Source organism: Pimephales promelas, chromosome 14 (assembly GCF_988280905.1).
Source record: "Pimephales promelas chromosome 14, fPimPro1.hap1.1, whole genome shotgun sequence".
Taxonomy (NCBI): Eukaryota; Metazoa; Chordata; class Actinopteri; order Cypriniformes; family Leuciscidae; genus Pimephales; species Pimephales promelas.
In genome coordinates this window covers 23,006,617-23,018,258 of record NC_142782.1, presented here as the reverse complement: position 1 = coordinate 23,018,258, position 11,642 = coordinate 23,006,617, and the positions used below count along the sequence as shown (strand labels likewise).

At 36.1% G+C, this 11,642-nt stretch overlaps 1 protein-coding gene across 2 annotated transcripts in view; it reads left to right on the top strand.

Moving 5' to 3' along the window:
• cpne5a (copine 5a) overlaps positions 1–9,953 on the top strand; it is a 63,950-nt gene extending 53,997 nt beyond the window's left edge. For both annotated transcript variants that reach the window (XM_039658163.2, XM_039658162.2), the window contains 5 exons: positions 432–559; positions 1,901–2,003; positions 6,004–6,061; positions 6,613–6,686; positions 7,146–9,953. In XM_039658163.2, coding sequence (XP_039514097.1) covers positions 432–559; positions 1,901–2,003; positions 6,004–6,061; positions 6,613–6,686; positions 7,146–7,334 — 552 coding nt within the window. In that variant the 3' untranslated portion in view covers positions 7,335–9,953. The remainder of the gene's footprint in view (positions 1–431; positions 560–1,900; positions 2,004–6,003; positions 6,062–6,612; positions 6,687–7,145) is intronic.
• The last annotated feature ends 1,689 nt before the right edge of the window (positions 9,954–11,642 follow it).

The following is an 11,642-nucleotide window of genomic DNA, read 5'->3' as shown; positions in this document are numbered from 1 at the left end:
TGCTGCTTCACTCCCTTATTCTTTGAATATCACCTTCATTAGAGCATGAATAATTATCTAATGAATCATAAAATACTGAGCAGATACTGAGATCCCTAAGGGTGATACACTAGAGAAAGTTTTGATGGTGCATTTGAAGAATATGAATGTGTTAGATGGGTTGCAAGGAGAAAGAAGTTAAAGAACCAGTTTTTGGTTGAATTACACATTTGCAAACCCTTGCGGTTTCAATGGATTCACAGTTGACTTCACTGATGCAATGCAAATTAAAGTGTCTAGACGCCCTAATAAGCATATTGTAAAGTTTCTCAGTCAAATGAATAACTGCAGATATCTTAAGAAATGTAAGCGTTATGATAAATCTAATCTGATGATTTGACCTTGAGACTAGAGGAGTAGTTGTTGATTGATCTCTGATGTTCTTTTTGTAGAATGGTAATGTAGATAACCCATACTGTAACGGGATGGAGGGCATCCTGGAGGCTTACCACCAGAGTCTGAAGACTGTCCAGCTTTACGGCCCCACCAATTTTGCTCCTATTATCAACCACGTAGCAAGGTGAGAAAAATGCAACAAAGCACGCTCAAAGGAGCTTGCTGGAACTGTCGAAAACTCAACCTGTGTAGACCAATAGAAAGAAAGTGCAGTGAAACAGATTCCTGGATTCAAATGAATAGAAAATGATTGTACACTCTAAAAAATGCTGGGTTGTTTTAACCCAATTTTGGGTAAAATATGGGCAAACCCAGAAATTGGGTTACATTTTTAAATTACATTTTTAACCCAATGGCTGGGTTTGTCCATATTTTACCCAAAATTGGGTTAAAACAACCCAGCATTTTTTAGAGTGTATTAATTGCAATTTATTGTACTTTATTTTAATGACAGACTTCAAAGTTTTGGAAAAACGATTCTTCAGCTGATGTTCTAGGACCCCTTGCTTCACACAAATCAAAACTCACAGGCAGAAATTATGACATTTATATCAGAACAACAAAAAAATATTGTTGGTTTAACTTAAAATTAAGGCAACCAGGTTACTTCATTTTTTAAGTTGATTTAACTAGAAAAAGTGAGTTAATACAATGATGGAGATTGATTTAATCATCAGAAACTCAAAATAATAAGTTATCTGAACTAAATAAATTATTTAAGTTGATTTGACAAAAGAAAATATGTTGCGATAACAAATTTTGAAAATATTTTTTTACAGTGAGGCTGACCCAGGTGCTGCTGTATTAAAGCTAGTTTTCACCTCTGTGTAAAAAGTCAATTGTGAGATAAAGATTAAAATGAGAACTGTAAGAAATTGTCATAATTGTGTGATATTAAGTTAGAAAGAAGTTGTGAGGTATCGTTGCAACGTTGAGAAAGTCACAACAGAGAGATATATAATCGCAGTTTTGAGATATAATGTTGAAATTAAGAGAAACGTCTCGGTTACGGATGTAAACCTCGTGCCCTAAGTAGGAAACATTCCGTCGATCTAATTTAACATGCCTAGATGATTTTAACAACCCCCCACAAATGTTGGTTTCTTGTTGCTGTGACTGAGTGCGGATCTCCGAGAGGCCAGGTCTCTTCTGTCATAGCTTCTGTAAAGTGTTTTGCATCACAATAAGCATTATGGGATTTTGATGAAGGCAGGAAGTGCTATGTCAAAAGCACAGGGACATCCCTGAGCAAATATATATATGCATGAGATGCAGCACTGAATACTAAGTGTTTAATGAGGATGCTCATTCTTTCATTATTCATCTGGGATTTAAAAACACAGTCAATCAGCTGAATCACCATGAAGAAATTTTCATGTTTGGCTTATGGATCATTTGGATTTGGATTTTTGCTAATAAGTTTGTTAATATGAAAAGGTGACTGTGTGTGTGTGTGTGTGCACAGGTATGGTGCAGCGGTTCAAGATGGCTCGCAGTACTTTGTGCTTCTCATCATCACAGACGGTGTGATATCAGATATGGCTCAGACTAAAGAGGCCATCGTCAATGTAAGTCATCTTTGACCTCAGTCTCACTCTTTCTGTCTTCAAAAACTGTTTATATCACACTGGTAAAAAATTGCATCACAAGAGCCCTAAAAGCCCAAGAAGAGTTAAGGTGTGTTATGGTTCTTCCGGAGGTCCTCTTCACATCTAGTGGGATTCATCTGTCACCGTTGCTATAGTTACCCAGCAGACTGGATTTAAAGGGAATTTGCGACTGTTTAGTCACATTATTAGAACAGCCACACCTTCCTTTTAAGATCTTGCCTGCTGCTCTGTCTCTTCACCCTCTTCCCTTGATGCTTTGGACCTCAGTCTTCAGTCACACGGTTTGATTTGGGTTCACGCCAAATGACTGAACAATGCATGTGCGTTATTCATTTCTATGCCTCAAGTGATTTTTTTTTACTGAAGTCTGCTGTGAGATTTCCACTTTTGTGCTCTTTCATGTCATTCTTTTTTTTTAAATGATTAGATTAAAATGAGCACTTTGAAGTATTTTTCATATGCACTCTCGCTCTGTGATTCTCTGCACTTACAGCAATTTGGCTTCTTATATATTCTGAGAGTAACTGAAGTGAAATGTAGGGCAATTCAGTAAACTGTGTGGTCACTTTCTGTTACTAATTTAGATTTTTGAACAAGAATAGACAAATATGCTCACTTGTACTGGAAGCTTTTTGGACTCATTTTCATAATCAGTATTTGTATATCTAAACATCCTTTAAATAAATAAATCATTTACTTAGATCATTTAGAATTTAGTTTTTTTTATATTTAACAAATCTGTTAAATGACTCCAAAGAAGTTATACCTGCAGGTGTGAGCGTGTCAAATACATTGAAGCCAGGCAAGAGGGGATGTGGCTAAGCAGACAAGAAAACACTGTAATTCACAGAGTTTATTATAGGGTATAGCTGTAAATGTGTCACCTCACATAATTCACAGTAATCTGCACTTATTTTAAGGCTGAGAGAATTATTTGGTAAAAAAATAAAAAATAAGTAATCCACAAGTAAACAAAACTGGGAGAAACAAGAAGGAGGGGGAAAGTAAACAAGGGAATGAGAGAGATTGTGAGAGGGGCGCTTGAAGGAAAAACCTACAGGAAACAGAGCAGTGAATACATGAAGTGTGTGTGTGAAATGTGTTTTTTTAGGCTCATCTTCCCAGCTCTATTTCTTTCAACTCATGACTGCCTCTGTCCCCCGTGAGCATTTCCGGGAATGCTGACCTATTTCCAACCCCATAAATATGTTTTTATAATCCTTGCCCATTGGCACCAAGCACTCAGTGTCTGCACAATGCATACTGACAGGGATGGACTGACTGGTGGACAAAAAAACAGCCTGGGACCAATACCATCCCCATCACAACATCACAAGTGGATGTATTGCATTTTTTTTATGTTTGTTGGTTGTTTGTATGTGTGTGTGTATATATATATATACATATATACTGTATATATATATATATATATATGCATGTACATACACTCACCGCCCACTTTATTAGGTACACCTTGCTAGTTCTGAGTTGGACCTAATGTTGCCCTCAGATTTGTCTTAATTCTTTGTGGCATAGATTCAGCAAGGTGCTGAAAACATTGTTTTATATTGACATGATAGCATCACGCAGTTGCTGCACATTCCAGTACATCCCATGGTGCTCAATAGCATGTAGATCTGATGACTGTTGAGGCTATTTGAGTATAGTGAACTCTTTTTCCTGTTCAAGAAACCAGTTTGAGATGATTTGAGGTTTGTCACATGACATGCTATCCTGATGGAAGTAGCCATCAGAAGATGGGTACACTGTGCAGTAACGTATACTATGTGTGGAGAGCATTCACTCAATATATTATCTCATTTATGACATAGGTGGCTTTTAGAGGCTTTTGCATCGGAGATCTTCATATATATATATAAGATATTTTTGACGTGAGTTCACGAGAGCGCCATGACATATGCTGTGTAACTAATATAGTGGGCAGTCAGTGTTAAACAGATAAACTAATTGAAAAAAATATAAATAATATATATAATAAATAATAAAGTGAAAAATACATGTTTATATATATATATATATATATATATATATATATATATATATAAGCTATATGTGTGTGTATGTATATAGACTTCAGATGCAAAAGCCTCTAAGTCTGTCTAACGTTTTTATTTAATATTAACATTTTTATCAGACTCCTGTATATGTTTCTACCTAAGTACACTTACATTAACATATACTATGTGCGGAGAGCATTCACTCAGTACTATTATCTCATTAAGACATAGGTGGCTTTTAGAGGCTTTTGCATCGGAGATCTTCATATATATATAAACACCATTAAAATCCACATTCATTTAAATTATTTAATTTTGTATTACAACTTTATTTTTTAAAATAAATTGTTTTATTTATTTATATTGGTATTTATGTTTCATGTTTTGAATTATACAATCAGCTGATTCTGTTTTAGTATTTCTTCATATTCTCACAATTTATTGAGTCCGTCTTTTGCTTTCCCACATAAAGCTTGAGGGTTACTGAAGAAATCGATCTCTGAATTGTAGTAATTAATGATCTAAATCATCCAAATCAATGGTTTGATTAGCTCTCCAGGCCCCACAGTTCGGGGGGTTGTTTGTGTTCTGTGTGTGTCTCTTTTTCATCTTGTGTAATGTGTTTTGTGGCCCCCAGTGAAATTCCAATTTTAACTCCATTACAGCCCACAAACTTATCAGCATGACTAAGGTTGTGTGTCCAGCCATGCTTTATTCAACAAATTATTCATTCCTCTCAACAGGCTTTCACAGGCCCTCTGGGAAAGTGCTTTCAAAATCCAAACCCTCAGGAGCCTTTAATATTATATGTTTGATACTGTATATTAAAGGTATATATCTCATTATTAGCTCTTTAGATTACATGTAATAGAAATAATGTTTTCCCCCCATGTATGTATTTCCTATTTTTTAGTCTGTTTCTGCTGGGATCATGTTTAATGCATTATCTGGAACTACTTTTCATTTCAAACCACTGGGAAGTCGCTTTAGGGAGAAAGTGAGTTTTGTTTCTGTGAATATCCTGTGGTTTTCTTGTTATCCGCTGTCACACTTAAGCTGCCTCTGAGTTTTCTCAATATAGACTCACTCTTTACTTCTCCGATAAATGGGATTTGACCTGTCAGTCAGGCATCATATCAGGAACAGGGAAAGCTAGCTAGCACAGGAGAGAGAATGTTGATCCAGGAGGGCCTGAATAATGCATAGCTATCAACATTTTTTTTCAAACCATCACAAAGTCAAAATGTCCTTTCAAACCTGATTGACTCAACATGTACTGAGAAAAAAAACAAACATCTCTATCACAAGCTGTGTGTTAAATGTGTATATATATATATATATAAAACAACTTTATTGTAGTTAAGCTAAAGCTTGTTATATGATATCGACCCTGTAAGGGTAAATCCTAAAAAAACACGTCCAGTTCAACTTTGGCCCCAAACCAGAAACAAAGAGTTGTATTTTGCATAAAGCAAATGAAATGAGTTTTTGTTTTGATTCAAAATCAAATTCAATAGATAATTCAGGAGATAAACTATATGCTAGGAAGTCACAATTTTACTGTACACAATTTTACGAACTAAATACTAACAAGGAACGCCTGTGAATAATCAAATAATGAACCACTGAGAACATACTGTAAAACACACGACTAGACCAACCAATGAGAACATGACACATGGCAGGATAACATAAGCAAGGGAAGATCATGAAAAACCGAAAATATGACTTAAGACAAAATTAAAGACATGAAAATATAAACATGAAACAAAACCCAAAACAACATGATACTATTAGAACATTCACTTTAATACCAACAATACTGGACAAAGAAACTGAGGAAACACAGGGCTTAAATATAGACAGGGGATGATTAAGGTGATTAAGGCATGTAAAATGTATCATCAGGTAGAATATATCTTCTGTGTTCTTCTTCTCAGGCGGCAAAACTACCTATGTCCATCATTATTGTTGGAGTCGGCCAGGCTGAGTTTGATGGTAAGAAATCTAATCTCGCACTTTTGTAAAGAATCAGTCTTTATCTTATTTAGCTCTATCTTTATATCTTTATTTTTCTATTTATTTACTCATATTTTCATTATTTGTATGTACTGCAAACCTAAAAAGAAAATGTACTGCAAAACATTTGTTTTTTTGCTTGCTTGTTTGTATTGTACTCAGCATCTGCTCATTACTATCAACTCCACTAAATGAAAGCTAACATTAGCATTCCCACATGGAGGTTTAAAACTTGATGGCATGAATGCGACTCCACAGTTTGCACTCACATAGAGGAGTTTCTGGATTAAACGTCACCTAATTTGGAAGGTTTAGGGTTTCGGACTGGTAAGCAGATGTCAACTCACAGATCTCACAGCTGTTCAATATAATTAGACTGTCCCACCATCTGCTATCTGTATTTGTATTTGTGTTTAGCCGTTCATAATGTTCCAGCAAAGAGGTAAATGTTGGTGTCATGCTGGGGGGAAAGGCTCAAGATTGAGTTTAACTGGCCTGAGGGCAGATAACATGATCATCTCACTTTTTAGCCATGGTAGAGCTGGATGGCGATGATGTAAGAATATCCTCCAGAGGAAAGCTGGCAGAGAGGGATATTGTACAGGTACATATCTTTGTGTATTTGTATATTTATGAATTCATGTTCGTTTTTAAATGTATATGTGTTTGTTTACTCTTTACACACAAATGCATACTATTGTATGGCGACTAGTGGGTGTCTATGAGATATTTTATAGAATTAAATTTGTTAAAGTCATTTATTTAATTCAGGAACTGAACCACTACTGGATGGATATGCTACTGGACTGTATATATTGCCTAACTAGTGTCAAAACAATCCAATAACTATTTGAGGAAAGTTTCTGAAGGAATAATTTTGGTGACCTACATTTACAGGCATGTCAGATTTAACACTGCGACACCACCAATATATCTCAAGATAACAAACAACAAGCTGCGTGCAACCAATAATCATTTTTGTAATCAGCCAGGTTTACATGGACATTTCAGGGAATAAATAAACACATAAACAACTGCTTTTTAACCTTGTCTGTGCCTGCAGTTCGTACCATTCAGAGACTATATGGACCGGACGGGAAACCATGTCTTGAGTATGGCCCGACTTGCCAAGGATGTCCTGGCTGAGATTCCAGAGCAGTTAATCTTATATATGAAGTCAAGGGGCATCAAGCCCAACCAGCCGCCACCAGACTACAGCCCACCTGGACTCAGCCCAACCCCCACCATATGAGTTTACCGAGCATGCTGAAGGAAAACAGCCATGCTTGTTATGCCACCTCCAATTTGGATCTCATTCAAAGCCAATACGACTGAATCCGTACTAGGCGTCTAGAAGAGCGGATGGCTTCAATTCTCCATTTTGGAGAAATTGAAAACTAATTCTGTGTTCTGGCCTTTGAACAGAAAGGGACGGTTCTGACTGGTTTGTGGCTGTGAGTTTGTTTCCCCCATAATTTATTCACAAATTAGTCAATGCTATGAACAGATTCATAGTTTGGATCTGACTGTGCTGGATATATGGAGAAGATCTGCACAAGCAATACAATTTTCTATTTATTTAACATCTGAAAATCTACAAAAACATGTGTGCGTCAGCATGCAAGGACTGTATTAGGAAAATCTTCCTATGTAATTTATATCCACCAGAGGTAAGCAAGAAAAATAGTGAAATTATAAGTGATTGTTTGAAATATTATACCCTTTATGGGTAATCTATCTAGTGGAATTGATTGATTTGTTTGTAGAATATGTAGATAGTTTATGTAATTGTGGTTTTATTTTTCCACAGGCAAAGTCTTTTTAGTACAAAGTAGAATTTCCCATTGCAGTTTTGCATTTAAAGCTTTTTGGAGCTATATGATGCTATTCTAAAGCATGAAATCCAGGTAAAAACAATTGTATATTGCATTAACAGACACTGTATGCATTTACATACTTTCAAGTCAGTTAGGAAAAATCCAGAGTAAAAGAAAGCACAAATATTTTCTTAATGCTGTAAAATTTGTAAATGTGAATCAGAGAGATGTACTCAGCCCGGTAATGCTCAAGAATGCCAGATTTACTTTTTCTTTTTAATTTGCCACTCCAATTCCTTATTGCTCTGGAGCCAGTATGTCTTGATATTGTACAGCAGCACAGGCCATCAGGGGGAAACATGAGATGCCTCGCCGCTCGCTGCTAAAGATGATTGGAGATGAGGCAACATCTGCTGTGTTTCTCTGCCCGCATCCAGCCACAATAAACCTTTGCCCTTTCGTTTCTGGGATTCACCCTGGAGTTTTCAAAAGATGAAAAAAACACTTTCCATGCAGCTGAAGTTGCTTTTCTCGCCGTGCAAACATAATGCGATATTGTTTACATGTTCTAACCTTGGATGCATAGCATTGGTATAGTAATTGCAAACAGTAAGTTTACATTAATAGTTGATAACATGCATAAATTAGCAACAATATATATATTTTTTTTTTACAAAGGAAGCTCATATTGGTTTTTCTTTAAATTTTACTACCATAAAAAACTTGAAACATTTAGAACTAGAAAGACTAAAAAAAAGTATACAGCCTCTTTTCTCAGAGGTCCATTTTAAAACCTAAAAATGATCAGACAAATGTGTATGAAGCAGTAAATACCGACTGTTTTTCTTTGTTGGACAGCAGGGCTGTTTATACTTGCTCGTACTCTTAGTTTTGATACATTTTCATCTTGTCGAGTAAATCTTTTTTCTTGTTTGTCCCAAGCTGTGGCAATGTTTTGGCTTTAGAGCGAGCATCTGTTAATATATTTAAATTTTACATGCACTGTAGATTATGAACTGTGTGGTTCTTGAACTGCATTTTTAAAAAAAGTCTCCATTGGTCCTGAAACCACAAATTTATGAGTGAGCGCAAAGGAGAAATCCTCCTTTTAACCCACTTCTACAACAAGAATGACACTTTTCACTTTTTTTTGCTTAAATGCACCTCTCTATTTCCATGAGTTATTAACAAACCTTTAGTAACTGAGAATGAAGTGATCCATCAATCAATTAGGGGATGATGATGAAGTCTGACACAGAGAGCATTGGGTGAAAGGGTTTGTTTGAGTGTTAACAGCTATATTGATTTATTTTTTTCTACTTATTCACTGGATGTTTTTTTTTTTTTTTTTTTTTTTTTTAGTGTTTTAAAGGATTTTTATCGTTTTTTTTTTTGGTCCCCGCCAAAGGGGCTTTCTACTCATTCTGTGTTCTAGATGTAAACTAGTAATTTCTACTAGCATAAATGCGACCTCTTTTTTTTTTTTAAATCCTATTTAATATTCAAAGCATTGCTGCTAGATGGCTTGTAAATCTGAAAACAAATTACAGGCTTCCTGAAATGTATATCACTATCCAGAGAATGTTAATGGGTTAATTTTATGGCATGGTGTAAATTTAGTAAATACATTTTTTTTTTATCCCACTATAATAAATCCAGTAAGTCATAGTGAAGTAGCTCTCAAAATTATTGCAAAGAGGTAGGCTATAATAGTATGAAAAACTGTAAAATGTGTACTAAAGGTGTTCAGTGCTAACATTCCCTCTGTGAGATTTGCATGATTGTGCCAAAATGGCCGATGGGTTCAGTGACAAACTGGCCTGGCCTTCTTTTAAGCCTCATAACCGGAATACAGAGCATGAAGCATCTCGTTCTTGCTGGATTCCTTTTCCTTTTCTCTTCTTCTTTACCTCTCTTTATATCAGTCGATATGCATGGTGAGCTGTTTCCGAACCGAACATAGAACATTGCTGTTGTCATTCCTGTGGTGTGTGAAATTTGTAATGGATTGCCTTAAAAATGACAATGAATAAAACAATGACGTTTTTCGAGAAGATCAGAAAGAGATTTTTTTTTTTTACAAACTGTTACAGTCTATTACAAACCGAAGCAGCATTTAATGGGAGAGCATAGCGATTTTCTCATTAATTCATGTTATATGCCACGGCCGGGCCCTCCGGAGACAGGTGTGCATTTAAATAAATCTATTCGCTTTAGTTCCTCTGGGTTGTCACACTCATTCTGAGCGATTAGTCTTGAGTCTCTCTGGTCAGTGTTTAGATGGTGTACGGGTGCATTTACTGTTAGAATGTCTTTTTTTCTGCTGCACTAACTGCAGAAGATCTAATCTATCCTGTGTTAATTGTTTACTTCTTAAATTATTGCTATTTAGTGTGCGGTCAATTCTGTTTAGGCTGAAATTGACTGACAGAGCCATCCTGATGCAAATAAGCAAACACTTAGTCAGGAGATAGGGAGATTTTTAACTAAGTGACAAGTATTGTTCAGACTTGTCCTTCAATCACAGTCTTTTTGTCATTGCCAAACAGCAGGAAAGTAGATAACCAACTCATCGTCCAATCAGTCGGCTCCCGGGGGCCAGCTGGTGTGTTTCCTTCCTCAAGAGCACCTGCAGCATTTAGTAAAATTCACTTCTGACACATCAGCTGCATCACCTGAATTGAAGGAAGGAAGGATAAGATACATCACTGATAAGGAGTTGATTTGTTTTCTCCCTCAAACGAAAATGCATTTGCTAAATTGCCGTCCTGCTTCTTTAGGCTTTCAGCTGTTCTATAATGAGTGAACCTCTTTGAAATCAAAAGCTGTTTTTCAATGATACCAGGGGAGATGGAGACTCATAATTCTGACAGACTGATTGACGGTCCCTTCAAATACCACCATATTGGTTTTGAGTGCTAATGCCAAATTAATTCCGCAAATTTCTCTGAAGAACCAGCAAAAGTAATGGCTTTCACTGGTAATGGTTTCCCAACAGAGAGAGATAAAAAAAAAAAACAACAACAAATCACCGGTATGAATACTCTGAAATTGCTTTACAGCTTATTGCCTGAAAATGAAATATTTTCCAATTTTGTTTTATTTTACAGTAAAATACTGGCAATTTTTTTCTGTAATTCTATGCCATTTATACCAACGCATTCTCACCCCAAGCCGTCACCTTTGACCATGGTTCAATATTTGACGTTTTATGCGCCCTTTAGCCTACGGCGTCATCTAACTGACGCTAAAGGAAAGCGTCAGTTAGAGGATGCGGTTAGGTTTAGGTGTGGGGTGGGGGTAGGGTACACGCGATCCTAGGGCGGCATCTAACTGACGTTAAAGGGCGCCTAAAGCGTCAGAAATTGAAGCATGGTCATATGCTTCCCAAGGCGTCAGTTTAGTGACGCCTTGGGGGTGAGAATGGGCTGTTTATACTGTGAAATTCCTTAACAGCCATTAACTGTATAAAAATAAATACATGCAGTACATTTCTGTGATTATTTCAATTTACAATACACCCTAAAAATGGTGGATTAAAAACATTAAAAGTTTTAATCAAACAGGAAATTACTGTAAAAACACTGGCAACAAAGGCTTATAAAAAGGTATAAAAAGCATGTATTTATTAGTAAGAACACCTAAAATGTATAAAAATACACTGCCTGGCAAAAAAAGTTGAAAGTTGATTTGGCAGTGCATATGGCAGCCGAGATATGCAACCTATCTAGGAGACGCAGCCT